Below are 23068 nucleotides of genomic sequence, written 5' to 3' on the forward strand. Positions count from 1 at the left end.
TAGACAAATCATCTCAAGTCCCCACCACAAATCCTAGATCTGCAAAGATGTTGAACTCTCTTACTAAAGAGATGGGACTGATAGATATCTGGAGAGAGACTAATAGCTCATCTATGGACTATACATACTACTCTAATGTCCATAACACCTACTCCCGCATAGATTACATTTTTATCCCAAAGAGTTTCATAAATTCAGCCACTTGTACAATCGGACCCATAGCACGCCTTTGTCCACCTCCGCTTTGACCTCTGCAAAAACATCCCGAGGTCAAAAAGCTGGAAATTCAACACCTCCATGCTATCAAACGAAGCGTTCCATACATTGGTAACTACATGGATAGACAACTACACACAAGACAATAAAGATTCTCCTGTTTCTCCGGCCACAATGTGGGACGCTGCCTAAGCCACACTAAGAGGTCATCTAATTGCATATGCTTCCTCTAAGAAAAAAGCAATGGAAGCACACAGGCTAGATCTTGAGAGGGAGCTGGAATGCTGTGAAAAAATACAGAAACAATCCCTAGACAGCACCTCCTGGAGTCAACTTAAAGCAGCCAAAGCCAAACTGAATTTGGACTACACTCGGGAGATAAAAAAAAAAGTTTTCTTTACTAAACAGAAATACCATGAGTATAGCAATAGGCCCAGTAGATTGCTTGCTTACCAATTAAAAAAGGAGCAGTCAGAGCATACAATCATGGCTATCCGAACAGCAGAGGACGAGGTCACATATGACCCAAAAAATATCAATTTAACTTTTCATGATTTTTACTGCAAACTATATACCTCTGAGAGAAAACACACGGAGGCAGAACTCCACTCTTTCCTAGAGGGAATCTCGCTACCTAAACTATCAGAGACTGACCAAGAAGATCTCAACTCCCCCTTCACTCCTGAGGAGATCCTGGAGGCAATTACCTCCATGCCACCTAATAAGTCCCCAGGCCCAGATGGATTCCCCAGAGAGTTCTACAAAGCTTTTTGGCCCCAGCTCAGCCCTATCTTCATGCCAATGCTGGAGGATTTTTTGCAAAAACTGAGTTCTCCCAGACTCAATGCACACAGCTCGCATTACAGTGTTGCTAAAAAAGGACAAGGACCCCCTATCCTGCTCGTCCTTCCGGCCCATAAGCTTGTTGGATTTCGACTATAAAATAATTACCAAATTGCTCGCCAAAAGACTAAACACTCTTCTTCCCAAAATAATAAAAGCGGACCAAACTGGATTTATTAGAGACAGATACTCTTCTGATAACATTCGCTGTCTTTTTGATATTATTGATCAAGTAAACGCACAAAAGACCCCTGTCCTGCTGGCTTCACTGGATGCTGAGGAGGCGTTTGACAGGATGGAGTGGAGCTTTCTGTTTTCAGTCTTAGAAAAGTTCAATATGGGCCCAAATGTTATTAAATGGATAAAATCACTATACTCTCATCCAAATGCCATGGTGACTACTAATGGACTGAACTCTGACAGATTCCCTCTGGAACGGGGCACAAGACAAGGGTGCTCGCTGTCCCCGCTGCTCTACTTGTTGGGGGCGGAGCCTCTGGCAGAGCTGATAAGGAGCAATTCAAGTATTATGGCTGTTTCTGCAGGCGGCCTGCAGCACAAGATTTCGCTTTACGCGGATGATGTCTTGCTCTACATATCCAACCCTGAGAAATCCCTCTCATTTTAGACACAATTGCTCAGTATGGCAAGTTTTCAGGTTATAAGATCAATTTTAACAAATTCACTGTCTGCCCTCTCAATATTACACTCACCAGCTCTATGAAGACACTTTGTCCTTTCCAATGGAAAACACAGGGGTTTCAATACCTCGGGATCTTCATAACACCAGATCTGAATAGCCTTTTTAAGGAAAATTATCTTCCACTCCTGGATCGAATCAAGCTCAATTATATTCATTAATAACGATCTCCACAACCTGGATCTCCCTCCCAATTAGCTTAGTAGGAAGAATTAATGTAATCCGTATGAACGTCCTCCCTAGACTGAACTACTTATTTCAGATGCTCCCATGCTATCTCCCAGTTTTTTTTTGTGTTTTTATTTTAATTTAGTTTTTGAGTACGTGTGCGTATGTGTGTGTGTGTATATATGTATGTATATGTGTGTATGTATGTACGTATGTATGTATGTATATATATATATATATATGCACCAAGGAAAATAAATAGATTACATGTTGTGAGGTAAATATTATGCTTGAAATATGATGACTTTATCACTCGTATGTATGTATGTATGTATGTATATATATATATATATATATATATATATATATATATATATATATATTAGGAAAATAAATAGATTAAGAAAAATAATATTTTTTTAAAACCTGTCACATCTGTGAATGTGGAATGTGTTTTGTTGGTTGATTGAAAAACAAGAAAACGTAATAAAACTTAAAATTGAAAAAAAAAAAATCCACCTCTCCAGAAACAAGTCTCTCACCGTTGCCGCTTGTTATAGACCCCTTCAGCCCCCAGCTGTGCCCTGGACACCATATGTGAATTGATTGCCCCCGATCTATCTTCAGAGTTCGTACTGTGGGTGACCTAAACTGGGATATGCTTAACACCCCGACCGTCCTATAGTCTAAACTAGATGCCCTCAATCTCACACAAATTATTAAGGAACCTACCAGGTACAACCCTAAATCCATAACCATGGGCACCCACTTAGATATCATCCTGACCAACTTTCCCTCTAAATACACCTCTGCTGTCTTCAACCAGGATCTCAGCGATCACTGCCTCATTGCCTGCGTGCGTGATGGTTCCGCGGTCAAACGACCACCCCTCATCTCAGTCAGTTAGGAAAGCTAAGGCTAGCTTTTTCAAACAGAAATTTGCATCCTGTAGCACTAATTCCAAAAGGTTTTGTGACACTGTAAAGTTCATGGAGAATAAGAGCACCTCCTCCCAGCTGTCCACTGCACTGAGGCTAGGAAACACTGTCACCACCGATAAATCTACGATAACCAATCATTTCAATAAGCATTTTCCTACGGCTGGCCATGCTTTCCACCTGGCTACCATTACCCCGGCCAACAGCTCTGCACCCCCTGCAGCAACTTGCCCAAGCCCCCCCCCCTCCCCCACTGCTTCTCCTTCACTCAAATCCAGACAGCTGATGTTCTGAAAGAGCTGCAAAATCTGGATCCTTACAAATCAGCTGGGCTAGACAATCTAGACCCTCTCTATCTAAAATGATCTGCCGAAATTGTTGCAACAACTATTACTAGCCTGTTCAACCTCTCTTTTGTATCGTCTGAGATCCCCAAAGATTGGAAAGCTGCCGCAGTCATCCCCCTCTTCAAAGGGGGAGACACTCTAGACCCAAACTGTTATAGACCTATATCCATCCTGGCGTGCCTTTCTAAAAATCTTTGAAATCCACGTTAACAAACAGATCACAGACCATTTCGAATACCACCATACCTTCTCCACTATGTAATCTGGTATCCGAGCTGGTCATGGGTGCAGCTCAGCCACGCTCAAGGTCCTAAACGATATCACAACCGCCATCGATAAAAGACAGTACTGTGCAGCCGTCTTCATCGACCTGGCCAAGGCTTTTGACTCTGTCAATCACCACATTCTTATCGGCAGACTCAATAGCCTTGGTTTCTCAAATGACTGCCTCGCCTGGTTCACCAACTACTTCTCAGATAGAGTTCAGTGTGTCGAATCGGAGGGCCTGTTGTCCGGACCTCTGTCAGTCTCTATGGGGGTGCCACAGAGTACAATTCTCGGGCCGACTCTTTTCTCTGTATATATCATTGATGTCGCTCTTGCTGCTGGTGATTCTCTGGTCCACCTCTACGCAAACGACACCATTCTGTATACATCTGGCCCTTCTTTGGACACTTTGTTAACAAACCTCCAAACAAGCTACAATGCCATACGATACTCCTTCCGTGGCCTCCAACTGCTTTTAAATGCTAGTAAAACTAAATGGATGCTCTTCAACTGATTGTTGCCTGCAAACACCTTCCCGAATAGCATCACTACTCTGGACGGTTCTGACTTAGACTATGTGGACAACTACAAATACCCAGGTGTCTGGTTAGACTGTAAACTCTCCTTCCAGACTCACATTAAGCATCTCCAATCCAAAATTAAATCTAGAATCGGCTTCCTATTTCGCAACAAATCATCCTTCACTCATGCTGCCAAACATTCCCTTGTAAAACTGACTATCCTACCGATCCTTGACTTCGGCGATGTAATTTACAAAATAGCCTCCAACACTCTACTCAGCAAACTGGATGTAGTCTATCAAAGTGCCATCCGTTTTGTCACCAAATCCCCATATACTACCCACCACTGCGACCTGTATGCCCTCGTTGGCTGGCCCGCACTACATATTCGTCGCCATACCCACTGGCTCCAGGTCATCTATAAGTCTTTGCTAGGTAAAGCTCCTCCTTATCTCAGCTCACTGGTCACCATAGCAACACCCACCCGTTGCACACGCTCCAGCAGGTATATTTCACTGGTCATCCCCAAAGCCAACACTTCCTTTGGCCACCTTTCCTTTCAATTCTCTGCTGCCAATGACTGGAACGAATTGCAAAGATCACTGAAGCTGGAGTCTTATTTCTCCCTCTCTAACTTTAAGCATCCGCTGTCAGAGCAGCTTTCCGATCACTGTACCTGTACACAGCCAAACTGTAAATAGCACACCCAACTACCTCATCCCCATATTGTTATTTATGCTCTGCTCTTTTGCACCCAAGTATATCTACTTACGCATCATCATCTGCACGTCTATCACTCCAGTGTTCATGCTAAATTGTAATTATTTCGCCTCTATGGCCTATTTATTGCTTTACCTCCCTACTCTTCTACATTTGCACACACTGTAGATATATTTTTCTATTGTGTTATTGACTGTACGTTTGTTTATGTGTAACTCTGTGTTTTTTGTTTTTGTCGCACTGCTTTGCTTTATCTTGGCCAGGTCGCAGTTGTAATGAGAACTTGTTCTCAACTGGCCTACCTGATTAAATAAAGGTGAAATAAAAAATAAAAATGTAGCGTTGATAGATTTTGACACATGAAATAGATGTAGTGTTGGTAGATTCTGACACCTGAAATAGATGTAGTGTTGATAGATTCTGACACCTCTGAAATAGATGTAGTGTTGGTAGATTCTGACACCTCTGAAATAGATGTAGTGTTGGTAGATTCTGACACCTCTGAAATAGATGTAGTGTTGGTAGATTCTGACACCTCTGAAATAGATGTAGTGTTGGTAGATTCTGACACCTCTGAAATAGATGTAGTGTTGGTAGATTCTGACACCTGAAATAGATGTAGTGTTGATAGATTCTGACACCTCTGAAATAGATGTAGTGTTGGTAGATTCTGACACCTCTGAAATAGATGTAGTGTTGGTAGATCCTGACACCTCTGAAATATATGTAGTGTTGGTAGATTCTGACACCTGAAATAGATGTAGTGTTGATAGATTCTGACACCTCTGAAATAGATGTAGTGTTGGTAGATTCTGACACCTCTGAAATAGATGTAGTGTTGGTAGATTTTGACACCTCTGAAATAGATGTAGTGTTGATAGATTTTGACACATGAAATAGATGTAGTGTTGGTAGATTCTGACACCTGAAATAGATGTAGTGTTGGTAGATTCTGACACCTGAAATAGATGTAGTGTTGGTAGATTCTGACACCTCTGAAATAGATGTAGTGTTGGTAGATTCTGACACCTCTGAAATAGATGTAGTGTTGGTAGATTCTGACACCTGAAATATATGTAGTATTGATAGATTCTGACACCTGAAATAGATGTAGTATTGATAGATTCTGACACCTCTGAAATAGATGTAGTGTTGATAGATTTTGACACCTCTGAAATAGATGTAGTGTTGATAGATTTTGACACATGAAATAGATGTAGTGTTGGTAGATTCTGACACCTGAAATAGATGTAGTGTTGGTAGATTCTGACACCTGAAATAGATGTAGTGTTGATAGATTTTGGCACCTCTGAAATAGATGTAGTGTTGATAGATTTTGACACATGAAATAGATGTAGTGTTGGTAGATTCTGACACCTGAAATAGATGTAGTGTTGGTAGATTCTGACACCTGAAATAGATGTAGTGTTGGTAGATTCTGACACCTCTGAAATAGATGTAGTGTTGGTAGATTCTGACACCTCTGAAATAGATGTAGTGTTGGTAGATTCTGACACCTGAAATATATGTAGTATTGATAGATTCTGACACCTGAAATAGATGTAGTATTGATAGATTCTGACACCTCTGAAATAGATGTAGTGTTGGTAGATTCTAACACCTCTGAAATAGATGTAGTGTTGGTAGATTCTGACACCTCTGAAATAGATGTAGTGTTGGTAGATTCTGGCACCTCTGAAATAGATGTAGTGTTGGTAGATTCTGACACCTCTGAAATAGATGTAGTGTTGGTAGATTCTGACACCTCTGAAATAGATGTAGTGTTGGTAGATTCTGACACCTCTGCAGGATGTTCATAGAGGGAAGCATAATTATGTTACCTCTGGCCAAGTCCATGTGTCTTACTGGGAAAAAGACAGCTGATGTATTAGAGCATGTCCACATAGCTTCATACTGAACTAATCATCCACAATGAGGAACCTAAACTATGGAGGGAGCTGCAACTTGCAGTAATGGTCTTGGGACATTTTGCATTATTCATGAGCTACTAGCCTGGTCCCAGATCTGTTTGTGCTCAATGTGCTGTATAGCATGACAATGACCATAGGATGATGTCACAAACAGATCTGGGACCAGGCTAATGATCTACTGCTCTTGGGTCTCCAGACTCAGTCTTCAAACTGAGCTTGAAATAAACCCAAAGGTTATCTGTCTATAAGCATCGGTTACAGTAGCCTGTGGAGAAGCTTGATGTTGATGGAGGATCTCTGTTTCTATCTGCCTGTCTGTCAGGTGTATGGAGGCTACGTGACCAGCCTGTTACTCAGCGCTGAGGATTCCCTGGTGAAATGTGGTGCGGCTCTCTCACCCATCACGGACTTTGACCTATATGGTAAGATTTGTGTGCCACTATGGTGCCAGACAGTTGCTGTCAGTGTTAATCACACCAGCACCATCCTGCCATGGTATCAGCATCACCTCACCTAAAAGAGGAAGAGAGATGTGTGTGTGTGTGTGTGTGTGTGTGTGTGTGTGTGTGTGTGTGTGTGTGTGTGTGTGTGTGTGTGTGTGTGTGTGTGTGTGTGTGTGTGTGTGTGTGTGTGTGTGTGTGTGTGTGTGTGTGTGTGTGACAGCATGTGTATGAGAAAGAGAGACTTGGGAGGGAAGTGTGAATTAAAGCAGGTGTGGGTGTCAGACTGTGGTTTCTATCTGAAAAGCTGCTAGAGAGAGTGAAAGGTAGTGTCTGGTGCTGGATGTGTTTGAGTGCTCACCTGTCATGAATGAATACTCGTCACTAAGAAGTTCTTAAAATAAGAACAGCTACACATGACATCATCTGTAGTCTTTTCTGCTGTTTATGATGTATTTAGGTATATGAGGTATAACACGCTATATGGTGTTGTTAGAGCTAGCTTTTACCACTACATCCCTTGGTGTGAGCTATTGAATTCATTCCTTTTGATGACCTCTCTTCCAGCATCAGCGTTTTCAGAGAGATACCTGGGACAGCCCAAGCCTGACCCAAGAGCATATACGGTATGCCTTCTTTATTCAGCCTTCACTTGGACTCCATATGTATGACCTCTGTGTTTTTCTATTGGGTTGTTAAATAATATCGTTGGCATTCATCCACAGATGGCCAATCTAGCACACAGGGCATCTCAGTTCTTGGACAAGAAGTTTCTGATTGTTCACCCAACAGCAGATGGTACGAGAACCTTGAAATCAAACATTTCTAGCCCAATAAAATAATGTGTGTTTTTAACAATAAGATGATATGTGTTGGTTTCCTTTTCTCTCACCAGAAAAAGTGCATTTCCAGCACACAGCGAAATTCATCGCCCAGCTGATCAATGAAAACGCCAACTACACTCTGCAGGTGGGGGCTACTTCCCAGAATTACACACATATAAATTAGATGTATAGAATGGCTACCATCAATAAGGTGCACCAATTTAACTGTAACTCTCAAGACAATGTGTCATGGGAAGCAGAGACATTGCACATATGCTAAATCAAAATTATTCACAGTGATTTGTCCTGTTCGATTTCTATGGAGGTATCTTTTGGGCTGGAGCTGTTGTACAGAGAAACCACTGAGGAGTTCTGTAATCCCACGCCAGACCGCTGAGGAGTTCTGTAATCCCACGCCAGCAGAGGGATTACACCACACAATGCCCCCCCCCCCATCTCACTTAATGGGATTATATTCCCCTCTTATGATGCTTGCTTTCACAGGGTCATCTAATCCCATTAAGATATGGAGCATTTAGAAGTCAGTGTTTAGTTTATCGCTGCCCCATAGGTCCCCTTATATGCCCCGCTGTGTGTTGACTGACTAAGCCTCATCAGTAATTCAGCCACTGGGAGTTGTCTGATACTTTAAATTAAGGGGCTTGATTGATGATGTTAATAATAATATGTTTATATGGCCTAGATGTGCATCCAGAGAAATGTGATTGGATGTGTGATGACCAGTGTGCTGTGTTCCCCCTCAGATCTACCCAGACGAGGGCCACTTCATCCACAGCGAGGCCACGCGGCAGCACCTCAGCCAGTCACTGGTCAACTTCTTTGAGGAGTGTTTCCGGCTACCGGACAACGTGTTCGAGGAGATACTGGAGGAGGAGATCGAAGAAGAGGGTTAGCCTGGGCAAAACCAATCCCCCCAAACCAGAGCTCCAGTCCGTGCCCAAGCACAATGCCAGCACCCATACCTGGTTTCCACAATCCACATGATATGCAAGCTCCTCTTGGTTTAAACTTTCTTTGGCCCTTTTTTTGTTTTGTTTTCACCTTATGTGATTCCCCTGCATTTCAGCATGATCATCCCTGAGACTGACACGTTGCAGATCATCCCTGAGACTGACACGTTGCAGATCATCCCTGAGACTGACACGTTGCAGATCAACCCTGAGACTGACACGTTGCAGATCAACCCTGAGACTGCCGCGTTGCAGATCATCCCTGAGACTGCCGCGTTGCAGATCATCCCTGAGACTGCCGTGTTGCAGATCATCCCTGAGACTGCCGCGTTGCAGATCATCCCTGAGACTGCCGCGTTGCAGATCATCCCTGAGACTGCCGCGTTGCAGATCAACCCTGAGACTTGTGTTGCAGATCATTCCTGAGACTGCCGTGTTGCAGATGCTTGCTTATCTCCTCATCCCGTTTTTGTCCTCCTACTCCTCCTCTTCTTCACCTTTTGAGTCACCACGACTCCACCAGAGACCATCTGCAGCCATTTTGTTGACATCGACACAATGAATACAACTTTATGATGGAGGGATCATTAGCTGACGTCATATCTGGAACAGCGGTCGTGTCAGGAATAGGCGTGCTCCTCGGATTCCAAATGACTGGTGAGAGGGAGGGAACATCAAACTCCACACGCAAACTTTACCAGTCAGTGAGGAGAAGAAAGACTTATAGCACAAACTTTGGGGTCAAAGTTACAGGCGCCACATGGGATTTTATGGGTCAAACTGGTTCCAGCCCAGTGTCTGTGGGTCGAGGGTAGGGTGTCTGCTCCTATTTTTTAAATCGTGAAAATACATTTTCATGTTGAACTGTGCTTGTGTATGTTATTCCTCTGTAAAGTAGCACATGAAAAACATTCCCTTCTTTGGGTATTGATACTTCGTTTTTTCAGTGTTCAAGTTTGTCCTGATCTTGGAATCTTCTTGTAGCCGCAAGTATGTATTTAAATGGTGTAGACTCCATGTCATGAAAAGAAGAGAAGGATGTGAACAGAATCACCGGTTTGTTTTGTTACAAAATGTTCTCCTCATTCTTTGCTTATTGTATAATACTCCCACCAGTCCTTTGGAAATTGAAGCATATATATTATATTTTAGTCACTGTGCCTTACTTTGGGAGTGAGCAGTCCTTTTTATGGACTCCTTTTGTGAAAACTAAATACAACATGGCTCATTGTAAATAAATGTTCTGCTGATCATGGCACTAACTACTGTTGGTTAAACCTTCACTCTAATCTGTGAACACTTTGTAATGTTGTCATAGAGTAGGTATGGCATTATATCAACAGTCAAGTAAGAAATGGTCTTCTTCAGTTCCAAATATACCCAATTGCCAAAATAGATGTAAACAGTAGCTGCATGTATCTGCACATTATTTTACAGATGTTCAAATGGTAACGAAATGGTTTGTCAAGCTAACGACCACATAAAATTATGTTTAAGTAAATGGCTATTGAAGTGCCATTACAACCGCTCTCAGTATTAAGTCAATTGGTGGGTTTGAGGTGCCACTGTAGAATTGGTGTTGTTTTATGGCAAAAAGTAATACATTTGTCTATAAGGTAATTAATAGCTTAGAATCATTATCTCAATCTTTACAGGATGAAATACAAAGGATTATTTTTATCTTTTTTTAGGTTGGACTGCTATCTAAAAAACGTGAATTCTTGAGGCACAAGTCTGCATTTTATCTGAACGATCATTCTGTTACTTTGTCAATGCATGTTATCAAGTTATTTGCAACTCAATGCGATCTGTGATAGCTCTGTTTCAAAATAGTATTTTTTACATCTTGAATGTTCCGTACTGGGTTGAATTACATTTACAGTAGTATCATGATTGAGATCCCAGTCTCTTCAGCTTGATGTGTAAATGTTACTCAAATATCATTTGTCTTTTAATAGCTGAGTGTTATTTGTGCATAAATGCATTTTGAAAGTTACATTTGAATATACATTTCCCCCCTTCTGTTTCAGTCCTTGGGTTGAGTTTAAAGTGGACTTTGCGATAGTGACATTTCTGACACTGCGATTGAACGTGAAGATGGACTTTTGTCAAGTAATCCAAAATAGTACAAGAGACAACGTGGCAGTATGTGGCATGGGGGTAAATGTTAGAATAAAACGTATTTTATCATTGTACTCTGTAGTTTATCTATTTTGGTGGTTTTTGCAAAATTGTGAACGTTCTCTACTTCATGTTAATTTATCCACTTTATTGTAAAAGACCAAAAAAAAATGCATCCTCAAGCGTTTACTCAAATCAACCAAATGTCTTGTTGTATAATAAAACAATAAGATGAGAAATCAAGCTGCCAAAACAAAGCTTGTGGGTTCTATTACTGAACAAGTCACAAATACTGAATATGTTGGCCGGTTTCCTGTACACAGATTAAGGCTAGTCCTGGATTAAAAATCTCCATTGAAAGTGCATTTAGTTCATGTGGGTCCTCATTACCTTGCCAGTCTGGATAGATTGTGAAATGCTTTTAGGTTTGTTCAAAAACATAGACGTGGTACATAGTCATTCAAACAACTTAATTGTCATCAGTTACTTTAATCTTTGTAAAACCATTACCAAAACATACAAATCAAACTTTTAATTTACAGAAATGTACAGCAATAAGTGTTGCTTACATTGATTGAAAGAAATGTGTTGAATGACACTCATTCCATTCAACAACAATACTCAAAAGTAATATGTTTGTTCAAAGCCAAAAATGTTTCCAGTGTACACAGGATTGTAGTTGTATATCAGTGCTCTCTTCTCCACCTCTTCATCCTCAAATTTGTGAAAATTCTTTCTAGCTGTTAATGAAAAAAATGATCGGCATAGATTAGAGTGATTAAAACATTAACATGTGGAGTTTGATCTTGAACGCACCCTTCATGGCACAGCCAAGGGGGGTGCATTCAATAACTCTCCCCATTACAATAACGTCACGCTACATATTGAGAAGAATACAATAGATTCAGTGAGATTTTGCCACACAGTACTGTAATAGCTACCTTCATTGACCACGAAATCAGCCAAAAAGAAAGTGGTCTTAACAGCCGATGGCGAGTGTGGAATGTACGGCCTTGTCCATTCAAATGCATTCTTTTCAGGGTGCCACTGGGTTCCATAGATGGGGAAACCGTATGCTACAGAAGAAACATTGAACCTATCAATGTCATCTTATGTAAGTACATGTTCCAGTTTAAGTTACTGTATATACTCTAGTGTTTGCTAAGTTAAAACAATGAATGTGCTTTACCTTCCATAGTTGACACAAACTCTGTTTTCCCATCACTGTTTGTAGTCAAGACTTTGTAGAACTTCCTAAGGTCTGTATTGTTGTTATAACTCTGGAATGCAATGTTGAATGACTAGTTCACAATTAATGCTACAGAGGATACAGTAAAGCCTATGACTTGTGACATTTGGTGATTGTTCAGACACTGTACATGGTCATACCTCCAGAGTGAGACTCAATTCATGAGAGTTTTCAGTGATTGGCTCAGAGGCCAAGGCATCCAGGACCTCTGCTGGAAAGCCCTTGAACAGCTTACTCTCTCTGGATCCTGAAAGTGTAATAACTTCATATTACTCCAAGTTAGAGATTGTTGTTTTGGTGTGACTGTGAGTGCGTTCGTTCAGCATTTAGATAAATGTACATGTTCCATTTGTGATCAATTGGAAAATGCGATTCTGGTACAATCTGATGAGTTATGTTTTTCTCATATCTGTATGTGAACAGGTACAACATACCGTTAGTGAAAACCAGTGGCAACATCACACCACTGGTATTGGTTTTGGATAGAAGCTGCTGTCCGCTGGTGAGGTATGTCAATTCCTCAAATCCAAGACAGGTACCCCATACAGGGAAATAGTCCCCCCTCGAGTTGGCCTAAAAAGTCCATATTTTTATATATCACCTTTTCCATTTAGAACAGGTTTTTCTCCCACATATCGATGAAGCATAGACTATGTGAAAGTATAAAAAGGAACACGTCATACCTCTATGGCAAGCTCGTAAAAGATTCTAGCAGCGTTCGCATACCCAGATGAAACGATGCTAGCATCACCACCAGGATAGAGTATTCTAGAGGCGGGTGGGGGGGTATATAGATCATTTTATAGAAGACAAAAACAACATGACAGTGGGTCTTGTACAGCAAATAGCATAGTTGACACCTACCCATTAATGGAGTTAAACAGTGTTTTGTACTCTTCCAGTGTCTGATTTATCCTGTAGAAATCACAGGAACGAGGTGTATATATAACGTACATGGAAAATGAATATTAGGCCTATCTAAGAGAATATTCAATCCACTTTTAATAGATATGGTAATTCATAACCACATTTGAAAGGCTGTTAAGTCCTCAACTACATTACCAATCTAATAGATACACCTTACATCACAGGACGACTCTAGCTCCTGCAGACTCCAGGAACTTGACATACGATGCAGCTATATAAGAGGCCTTCTGTGGTTGAGGTGAGTCTACCTCCTGAGCCAAGACACCTAAGAAATCACAGATACATTTTAGAAAGTGAATTACAGCGAGTTTAAAGTTAATGTATTTTCAGTAAAGCCACAATCCGTAAGATTTCCAATTATTTCAAGTAATTAAATACCCCTTGATTTTGAAGAATAGCCTGTGCTGTAGGCCTACTCTGAATGGGATACATTTATAATAGAGAATAGTATCATTCTAAGGACTGACTATAGCTTCACCGTGCTTTGTTTTGGTTGTCAAAGAGGAATTTGAAACGGGCTACAATGCAAATGTTCAATTCACACATAATCAACTATTGTTTAGAAGGAAGTGTTAATATGTGTTAGCTAGATCTTTATTGGTAAGGGTATATTTTATAATAAATATACACTGAACAAAAACATACATGCAACGTGTAAAGTGTTGGGGGGTGTTGAGGAGTATTTATTTCTGTTAAAAAGCCCTTTTGTGGGGAAAAAATGAATTCCGATTGGCTGGATCTGGCTCCCCAAGTGCCAAGTGGGTGGACCTATACCCTCCAAGTCGCATCCATCATGTGAAATTCCGATTACAGCCTAATGAATGTATTGACCGATTTCCTTATATGAACTGTAACACAGTAAACTCTTTGAAATTGTTGCGTTTATATTTTTGTTCAGTATACATGATGTAACACTGTAGTTTCATGTAATCAGTCATGTGATGCAGCAAACTTACCGATTATCGGCATGTCGTTCCTCTTCTTCGGCACTGTGCACGAGGAGGACAAAATTGAAAAGGCGAAACAAAACAGTAGGGCGAAATTGCTCATTCTCTAAACGTGTTTCCGCAATGCCTGGATCAAATATTTATTCTTAAAAATGTGATTATCTCCGTCTAAAGAGGTCTCGATGGTGACAGTGCAAACAAGGATATAGGTTGCGGTTGAAGAGTCGGTTGCATAGTTTCATTTTTTGTTTAACGTTTCCACTAAATAGCACAGGCACAAAGTCAAAATTGGCATATCGTAAAAATGTATGAAAACAAAAATTCTTTATGGTCTTAATTTGGGGTTAGGCATAAGGTTAGCAGTGTGTTGAGGTTAGGTTTAAAATCACGTAGAAGTTTATAACTTGTGGCTAACCTGTTTTTACTAAATGCGTGAATGGCACATCCGGTTTTTAGCCTTCAAAATAAAAGTACAAATTGTAGAGGAAAGGTTTTTTGTTTTTCTATAATATCTTTGATAAAAGTCCTGAACCTTGACCCCTATTGAAATGTAAATAATAATAAATAATAAATAATATATTTTAAGTGATAGCAAGTGATATTGTTCTAAATAGCTAACATTTTTTGGTTAATCAAAAATTCAGATATGACCACCAAAACTACTTTACAAGGACTTTATTTTGGACTGTATGTATCAGATACAAATCAAATCAAATCAAATGTATTTATATAGCCCTTCGTACATCAGCTGATATCTCAAAGTGCTGTACAGAAACCCAGCCTAAAACCCCAAACAGCAAGCAATGCAGGTGTAGAAGCACGGTGGCTAGGAAAAACTCCCTAGAAAGGCCAAAACCTAGGAAGAAACCTAGAGAGGAACCAGGCTATGTGGGGTGGCCAGTCCTCTTCTGGCTGTGCCGGGTGGAGATTATAACAGAACATGGTCAAGATGTTCAAATGTTCATAAATGATCAGCATGGTCGAATAATAATAAGGCAGAACAGTTGAAACTGGAGCAGCAGCACAGTCAGGTGGACTGGGGACAGCAAGGAGTCATCATGTCAGGTATTCCTGGGGCATGGTCCTAGGGCTCAGGTCCTCCGAGAGAGAGAAAGAAAGAGAGAATTAGAGAGAGCATATGTGGGATGGCCAGTCCTCTTCTGGCTGTGCCGGGTGGAGATTATAACAGAACATGGCCAAGATGTTCAAATGTTCATAAATGACCAGCATGGTCGAATAATAATAAGGCAGAACAGTTGAAAGAAACTGGAGCAGCAGCACGGCCAGGTGGACTGGTGACAGCAAGGAGTCATCATGTCAGGTAGTCCTGGGGCATGGTCCTAGGGCTCAGGTCCTCCGAGAGAGAGAAAGAGAGAATTAGAGAACGCACACTTAAATTCACACAGGACACCGAATAGGACAGGAGAAGTACTCCAGATATAACAAACTGACCCTAGCCCCCCGACACATAAACTACTGCAGCATAAATACTGGAGGCTGAGACAGGAGGGGTCAGGAGACACTGTGGCCCCATCCGAGGACAGGGCCAAACAGGAAGGATATAACCCCACCCACTTTGCCAAAGCACAGCCCCCACACCACTAGAGGGATATCTTCAACCACCAACTTACCATCCTGAGACAAGGCTGAGTATAGCCCACAAAGACGGCACAACCCAAGGGGGGGGGGGGGGGGGGGGGGGGGCGCCAACCCAGACAGGATGACCACATCAGTGAATCAACCCACTCAGATACAGTATTTCTAATATGAAGGCCTGCTATGCCATGGGATAGCTGCAAGTTTAACTTAAAATGGTGGCAGGTACACTGTTTCATGTCCTCTCTTTCTGTACAATGTAACTGCATGTACAAAGTACATTGTACAATGCAGACCGGCGTCCAACATGTTATGAGGAACATAAAGGAAATAAAACTGTTTGCATGCATACATCCACAATGCTGAGAGGGATTAGATTCATTCATCCATTCTTCATCCATTAATATTCACTGACTGTACAAAACATTAGGAACACCTTCCTACTATTGAGTTGCACCCCCTTTTGCCCTCAGAACAGTCTCAATTCTTCCGGACATGGACTCTACAAGATGTTCCACAGGGATGCTGTCCCATGTTGACTCCAAAGTTTCAAAACACAGGCCTTAAATTAAGTAGTTCTACAATTCCAGACGCAAAAATGAATGGTGCAAAAAATGTTTTAACCATTACCAGGTTTTTTTCCGCTAGGTTTTATGTGCCGGAGTATTCGTCGGGCATAGGGATGCTTGCCCATGTTAACTCAATTAATTAATTATTTCCCTCAGTTGTCAAGTTTGCTGAATGCCCTTTGGGTGGTGGATCATTCTTGATATACACTGGAAACTGTTGAGCGTAAAATACCCAGCAGCGTTGCAGTTCTTGACACTCAAACCGGTGCACCTGGCACCTACTACCATACCCCGTTCAAAGGCACTTCAATCTTTTGCCTTGCCCATTTACCCTTTGAATGGCACCCATAAACAAACCATGTCTCAATTGTCTCAAGGCTTAAAAATCCTTATTTAACCTGTCTCCTCCCCTTCATCTACACTGACTGAAGTAGATTTAACAATTGACATCAATAAGGGATCATAGCTTTCACCTGGATTCCCCTGATTCCCCATGTTTTGTACACTGCATTTATACTGTATGAAAATATCAGAAGGGTTTGTCGGACAAGTATTTGGCGCCCTCAGGTGTTCATTTCCTAGAGGTGCGTAGAGCAGGATACATAAAGCTCATGATGGAAATACAGATTAAAAGTCTACCGCGACACAAAATCTGTAGTACATGAAAACACATAAAAATGTCCATGGGGGAAAACATGACTGCTCAAATCTGTAGTAAATTCAATTTGTATTTTATTATTGGAAACATCTAAAACAATAGTGTACCTATACAGTAGGTTCCCTCCAACTCCCCATTCAATACAATCTTCAAGTCTACTCACATGTAGGCATTATTAAACCTATGTGTGGGGTTATCGGTTTCCCAGTGTTTATGACGGTATATCCCCAAAAATGAACTTGATATTGTCCATGGCGTGCTGGACATTGGACGAGCCGTGCACGGCGTTCTCCAAGATGCTTTTGGCAAACTGTGCACGTAGAGAGTCGGGTTTGACTTGCATGGCCTGTTCAGGATCGGCAGGCCCCATCATCTCTCTCCATTCTGCGATAGCGTTTTCTTTGCTCAGGATCATCATGATAGATGGACCTCTACAAAAGATAAATCAAATCGGCCGTTAAAGCTGATGCAATGTCAAGACCTGGGTTGGGGTCAGTTCAATTTAAATCTGATACATTTAGGAAGTTAATCAAAATTCCAATTTCTCATTGAAAAGAAATTGCACTTTTCAATTGTTGAATAATAATTTGAATAAATCTCCTGAAATGGAATAGAATAAATCCAAACCCTGGTCAAGACTTAAGTTTCATTCTAGCAAACTATAAACTCAAATGATTGCAGGTCTTGAATGTTAAAGAACATGTCAACTCACTGTGACATGTAGTCAACCAGGTTATTAAAGAAGTCCTTCCCTTTGTGATCTTTGTAGAATTCCTCTGCCATCTCTCGTGTCAGTTTGGTTTCTTTCACTTGTGAAATACTAAACCCAGCCTCTTTAATTTGATTCATAATGGTATCTGAAATAAAGATCAACAACCACAATTTTCATTGACATTCAATGTCATGACAGAAACAATACTTTAAAACAACAATTTGCAAGTTTATTTGTTGTAAGAGTGCTTTAAATACATAAAAACTGAAACAACCTATAACAACCATCTATCCATAATGAGGCAAACATATTAACATTGCCTGGATAAATAACCATGAAGTTAGGACAGAGACCCAGGTACTGTACCTTTGTGTTCTTGTGTAGAGTCAGGTTTGATCACGGCCAGTGTGTGCTCTGTGGGGAAAAAGCGGTTGAGATCTCTCTGAGCCTCCTCGGGAGTAGAGCTGCCATGAATCTGGTTGATGGTCACATTGTCGATTGCAAACTGGGCTCGCAGACTAGGAATGAAGCACAATTACAGTGGCAAGATGAGACAGTTAATTGAACATACATAAATAATATGAAATGAACTAGGACTATCCAAATGAAGTGTTCCCCAGTTGCTACCTTTCAGGGAATCTTTCTTTGGCCTCATCCAAGACTTTTGGACCCAGTAAACCTCTCCAGTGTTGGATTGCATCATCTCGAGTTAAAGCCAAAGCCAACACGGGGCCACTGCGATACAACAAGGGAAACAAAACACTTCTGTCAGAAAGTTCAAGCTGTCGATTCGCCACAATCAGTAGCCAATCATTTACCTTACATTTGGTCACTGTAAACTGTGCATATTAGATCATCTATCAATCTTATTTTGTCATTCAGCACGCCACATCACTACTAAGCAAATTATTGTGGGAGTTTGTCACCTGGTCATATGGTTAATTAGACATGGGAAAAAGTCAGTGCCCTCATGCTCCTTGTAGAACTCTTTGGCCTGGTCCTCTGTGAGGGTTACCTCCCTCTGCATTGCTATCTGGAAGCCAGAGTCATGGATCGTCTTCAAGATCTCATCTTGTCATGTTGAAAAGCAAACCAGAATCTCAGTCAGTAAGTACAGAAATGAACAGGTGGAGCAACAAGGTACACATTGGCATGACTAGTATTACTAAACAATAATAATAAGACATGCATATTTATGGTTTTGACTTTAGAACCTGTTCACTGAAAAATGCAACTTTAAGAAGATTTCAACCACTTTGAACCACTCATAAAAGGAGCTAGGACTTACTTCTGGCATAAAATGTAAAACATAAAAGTAGAAGATACCTTTTTTCTCCCTGAGAAGACTTGGACGAATAAGAGCAAGAGTCTTTTCAATCCTTGCATTGGATCCAGCATGCATCTCTAAAGAAAAATCAAAGGTGGGAAAGAAGTATGCCAGTTGCCTGCTAGCCACCTCAGTGCTGCTTTCTGACATGCCCAGATCCACGTCCTGTACAACCTTTGACCTAAGAGAGATCACCCAAAACACACATACTTTGTATTAATTTTGCTTGCAATTTTTGTTGTTGTAAGATTTTACAAAAACAATATTCAGGTTTAAGAGAAAGAAACAAGGAAATGTTAACTGATTTCTGGTACGTTTGATCAAACCTCTCAAATCTGCAATCGGTTGCATGATGTGGTACGATTGTGCATCAGGCATGTGTGTTTAATCTACTCAGCAAACTGCACTGAGAACCCAAACCTTTTCTTTGGTTGGATGAGCTCAGCGTGTTCAGGATCTATGATGGCTGTCAATGAATGAGACTCTCCTTCACCCACCTCGTCTCCCTTAGACAGAATCAAGGCGTGGACAGGCCCACTAGACATGGCCTTCACAAACGCTGTCTACAAAATAAAAAAATCACTCAGGTCAGATTGAAAAAATTGTCATGTATATATTTTATTTTTTAATCAATTGTGTTTTTTTTCATGTTGTTAAACGAAAACTCCTGCTCTAAGGTATCTGGGTGCAATTGGGTGATACTGATACAATTGTGTTACTGAACTGAACCCTCACAAGTGCAGCATAGTAAGAAGTAATGTTCTTCTGTCTTGCTTTCACCCACCTCTTTGGCTTTCTCCTTATAAAAAGCATGAATTTGCTCTTCATCCAACACCCTCTCCTCCTCCGCAACAATTGAAAAACCAGCATCTAAAGCCTATGCACAATACATTTGTGAGTTAAATGCAGCCATTATATTCAAGTAAAATGCAATAACATGAACAAGGATAGACTATAAGAATTGAATGTGAAGCACTTAGAAGTAAACGCCTTACTTTTTGTATGATTCCTTCCACTTGACCTCCTACTACAGCATCTGGCTTTATGATGACCACATGGTATGTTCCATGATCTAATGGCACACACAAGACTTCCTCAAATCCCCTCCATTCAAACTTACCCAAACCATTTAATATCAACAAAATGTTAAACGAAAATATATGCATACAGTAAGAAACGATGTAGCAGTATTCTAGCAGTGAAATTGGTGACATACCGCCAATTTCTATGTCGGCATTTTGGGTCGTCGGAGGCTTTTTTCTTGCTTGATGATTGTCCTCTAAGAAAAGCTCGTGGACCTATTTGAAAGTTTGACGGTGGGTTCAAAATGCTAATCAGTATACCAGTCTGTAGACCCCTTACAGGTGACAATGTTAGGAACCTCTTACTTCAGGTACATATTTTGAGCCCAGTTCTTGCTTCTTCTTCTCTTGATCCACCAGTTCCAACATAGTTTTTTGTAGAAGAGGTCCATTGACTCCTCTTACTATTGACACCAATGTACCACCCTGAAACAGCAGAGCACACCACGATGCCAAATGAAAGGTTTACTCTTAGCACAAATGTCAAAATAGTATATTACACCAACTAAAAACAGTATATTTTTGGACAATTCTCATGGTTATGACACAATTATCATAAATGTGCTAACACAGCCTTGTGTTAGTGGGTAAGTGACATATCATATGTCATAACACCTGTCAAACTATTCTGATGCATAAAACATTACACTGTCTGTAACTTGACATTCAGTGATATAAGATCATGACAATATTATGGTGCTGTTATAAGCTCACTACTTACAGAGTAGAAAAGGAAGACTGGTTGACATTTCCCTTTAAGTGAACTTAACTCAAGTAAACTGCTGGCCTCCCCCTGAAAGTGAGTTAAACAGAGCATGTATGACAATTTACAGCAGTTTCTTTTTCAAAAAGGGTATGGATTTCCAGAGGCCCAGATGGAAGTTGTGTTCAATTCACAACAAAAAGAAGAAAAAAGACTGAAGGGACCTGTTGCAAAACTTTCTAGAACATTTTCTGTTGCATGCCTTAATAAACACGACCCAGGTGTTGACATTGGACCTCCACCCAGGCTACTGGTCTGGTAGGGTCTGGATCATGGACCTCCCACACACAGACAGGTACCGGAATTAGTTTGGCTAGGTTTTAATGCGCAGGGTTACCAGAAGTGTACCAGGATCCGAATCTGACGTGATGATAGCTGAAAATGCCTTAACTTACCACAGCTAAGCGCAACAGGTCATCTCCATATTCACTCCTCAATTTTCTGAAGATGTTCTGCACAGCCTTGCATGGCCCACACCATCTCTGGTAGACTTCTATTACTACAATCATGGAAATCAGCATATTACTCCTCATATCAAAACTACAGCAGTCTGACAGCTTCTTAGTTCATTATCTGACAGCATGACCACTCATTAAAGAAAACTCAACCAACTCATATTTACTACGTGACAACCTTTGAAAGCTGCCTACCAAGAAGTCCTGGGCCTGACAATGCTTCCTCCCATTGTTCTTCAGAAGATATTTCAATCTGTAAAATGATATTTAAAAAGGATAATGTAAAGTACTTTAGACACATTTATTTATTTCAAAGAATGACTTGCGCGGCTACTGTTACTGTACTGCTGATGAACAACAATAAATATGTGTTGGGAGTTAACGTTAGCTAGTTGTAGACAAACTTACTTGAATTTGGACGTCCTTTTTCCTTGACATTTTCTATATTAAAATAATTATTGATTCATTCACATGGCTGTTTTTGTTATCACAACTTGTGGGGGAAAAAGCAACGGGCGAACGTTAGATTGCTAGCCAGTTAACAACCGTCAAAAGTTGCCAGTGATACTGTAAGCAGAAGGCTAAACAGCTGGCAGCAATAATACTGTTAACGTTACCGTAACAACAGAGTCACTCTTTCAAACATTCTTTCCGTTTGAAAGTATGCAATTGCTATGACTTGGGACTTCATAACTAGCTAGAAATATGTCATTGGCCACACTAAATTAAAATGTAGCTAGCTAGTAAGAAATATACGTTTGGAACAGCCATCTCTGCCTTTCAAGTACGTGGGTACAGTGTACTGTACCTATTCGGCGCCCGAAAGGGTCGACTAGAAACTCTGTGGTTCGGTCGTTGATCATATTGGGCTATGTTTGGAATAACAAAGTTATTTCTTGGGAAATAATTGGTTGATAATACTCTGATATCATGCTATGTGAGCCTGGTCAGTGTTTATGCATCCATGATTCGCAGATGTGTTACCAATTGGCGTTGTCAGTCACAAAACGTTGGCCTGTTATTACTTGCTTAAAACCTTTTTGCGATTGGGGGCAGCATTTTCACTTTTGAATGAATAGCGTGCCCAGAGTGAACTGCCTCCTACTCTGTCCCAGATGCTAATATATTAGGGTGACCAGACGTCCCCGTTTTCCGGGGACAGTCCCCGTTTTTGGTGGCCTTGGTCCCCGTTTATAACTGTGCGTTAAAAACAGATGCAAAGTGAAATATTTTACTTGGCAAGAAAGACCGGGCAGCAGAGCCTACCGGTTGACGTCTCAATCGGTTGTGCTTGTTTAGGCCAACAGAGGGGGCTGCTCTATAGCAGCTTCATTCACTCTTCTTCTTCTACTAACTACTTGCTCGGATTAGATTTAGAGAAAACTGCAGTGGAAAACTCGGCCAGAAGCTAGCAAGTGTCAAGTGAATCCACAACATCACCACAAACGTCTTTTCAAGTCAGGTAAGATACAATCGTTTGAGATACTAGCTAGTGATGTTATAATGTCACAATATATTATATAGATAGATGATCTGCTCTATAAGGTTTTAAATAGGTTAAGTTAGCTAGCTAAGTTAGCTAGCTACTGTTATGGTAGCTAGGTTAAAAAACGTTCACATGTAAACATGCAGTGGACGGGCTATTTTGAAAATATATTAAGATTATATTAAATGAATGCACAATTAATTCTGAGAATATTTTTGTAGATTACAATTTTAATGGTTTGGCATTATAAGTAGTGTGAAAATATATTTAGAAATGTTCATGGATAACAT

General features: G+C 40.7%; 3 protein-coding genes across 3 annotated transcripts in view; 1 reads left to right on the forward strand and 2 right to left on the reverse strand.

The window, feature by feature from the left end:
* Positions 1-11264, forward strand: part of LOC139420222 (A-type potassium channel modulatory protein DPP6-like) — a 284853-nt gene extending 273589 nt beyond the window's left edge. Inside the window, exons 22-26 of the mRNA XM_071170073.1 lie at positions 6974-7073; positions 7659-7717; positions 7817-7889; positions 7987-8060; positions 8680-11264. Coding sequence (XP_071026174.1) covers positions 6974-7073; positions 7659-7717; positions 7817-7889; positions 7987-8060; positions 8680-8829 — 456 coding nt within the window. The 3' untranslated portion in view covers positions 8830-11264. The remainder of the gene's footprint in view (positions 1-6973; positions 7074-7658; positions 7718-7816; positions 7890-7986; positions 8061-8679) is intronic.
* LOC139420223 (thioredoxin domain-containing protein 6-like) lies at positions 10587-21940 on the reverse strand. The gene is made up of 16 exons (XM_071170074.1): positions 21701-21940; positions 21488-21545; positions 21233-21336; positions 20796-20867; positions 20381-20500; positions 20209-20290; positions 19988-20064; positions 19777-19869; positions 19413-19555; positions 18992-19173; positions 18592-18736; positions 18293-18400; positions 18032-18183; positions 17666-17810; positions 17172-17384; positions 10587-10590 (listed from the first exon to the last, which is right to left on the reverse strand). The coding sequence occupies exons 1-16, from the start codon at positions 21728-21730 to the stop codon at positions 10587-10589; spliced, it is 1728 nt and encodes a 575-aa protein (XP_071026175.1). The 5' UTR covers positions 21731-21940.
* LOC139420224 (gamma-glutamyl hydrolase-like) lies at positions 11464-14589 on the reverse strand. The gene is made up of 9 exons (XM_071170077.1): positions 14140-14589; positions 13346-13448; positions 13121-13171; positions 12940-13024; positions 12691-12829; positions 12397-12503; positions 12197-12287; positions 11949-12083; positions 11464-11747 (listed from the first exon to the last, which is right to left on the reverse strand). Exons 1-9 carry the CDS (start codon positions 14231-14233, stop codon positions 11629-11631), a joined length of 924 nt encoding a protein of 307 aa, XP_071026178.1. The 5' UTR covers positions 14234-14589; the 3' UTR covers positions 11464-11628.
* Positions 21941-23068: the final 1128 nt, after the last annotated feature.

This window comes from Oncorhynchus clarkii, chromosome 11 (genome assembly GCF_045791955.1).
Source record: "Oncorhynchus clarkii lewisi isolate Uvic-CL-2024 chromosome 11, UVic_Ocla_1.0, whole genome shotgun sequence".
NCBI lineage: Eukaryota > Metazoa > Chordata > Actinopteri > Salmoniformes > Salmonidae > Oncorhynchus > Oncorhynchus clarkii.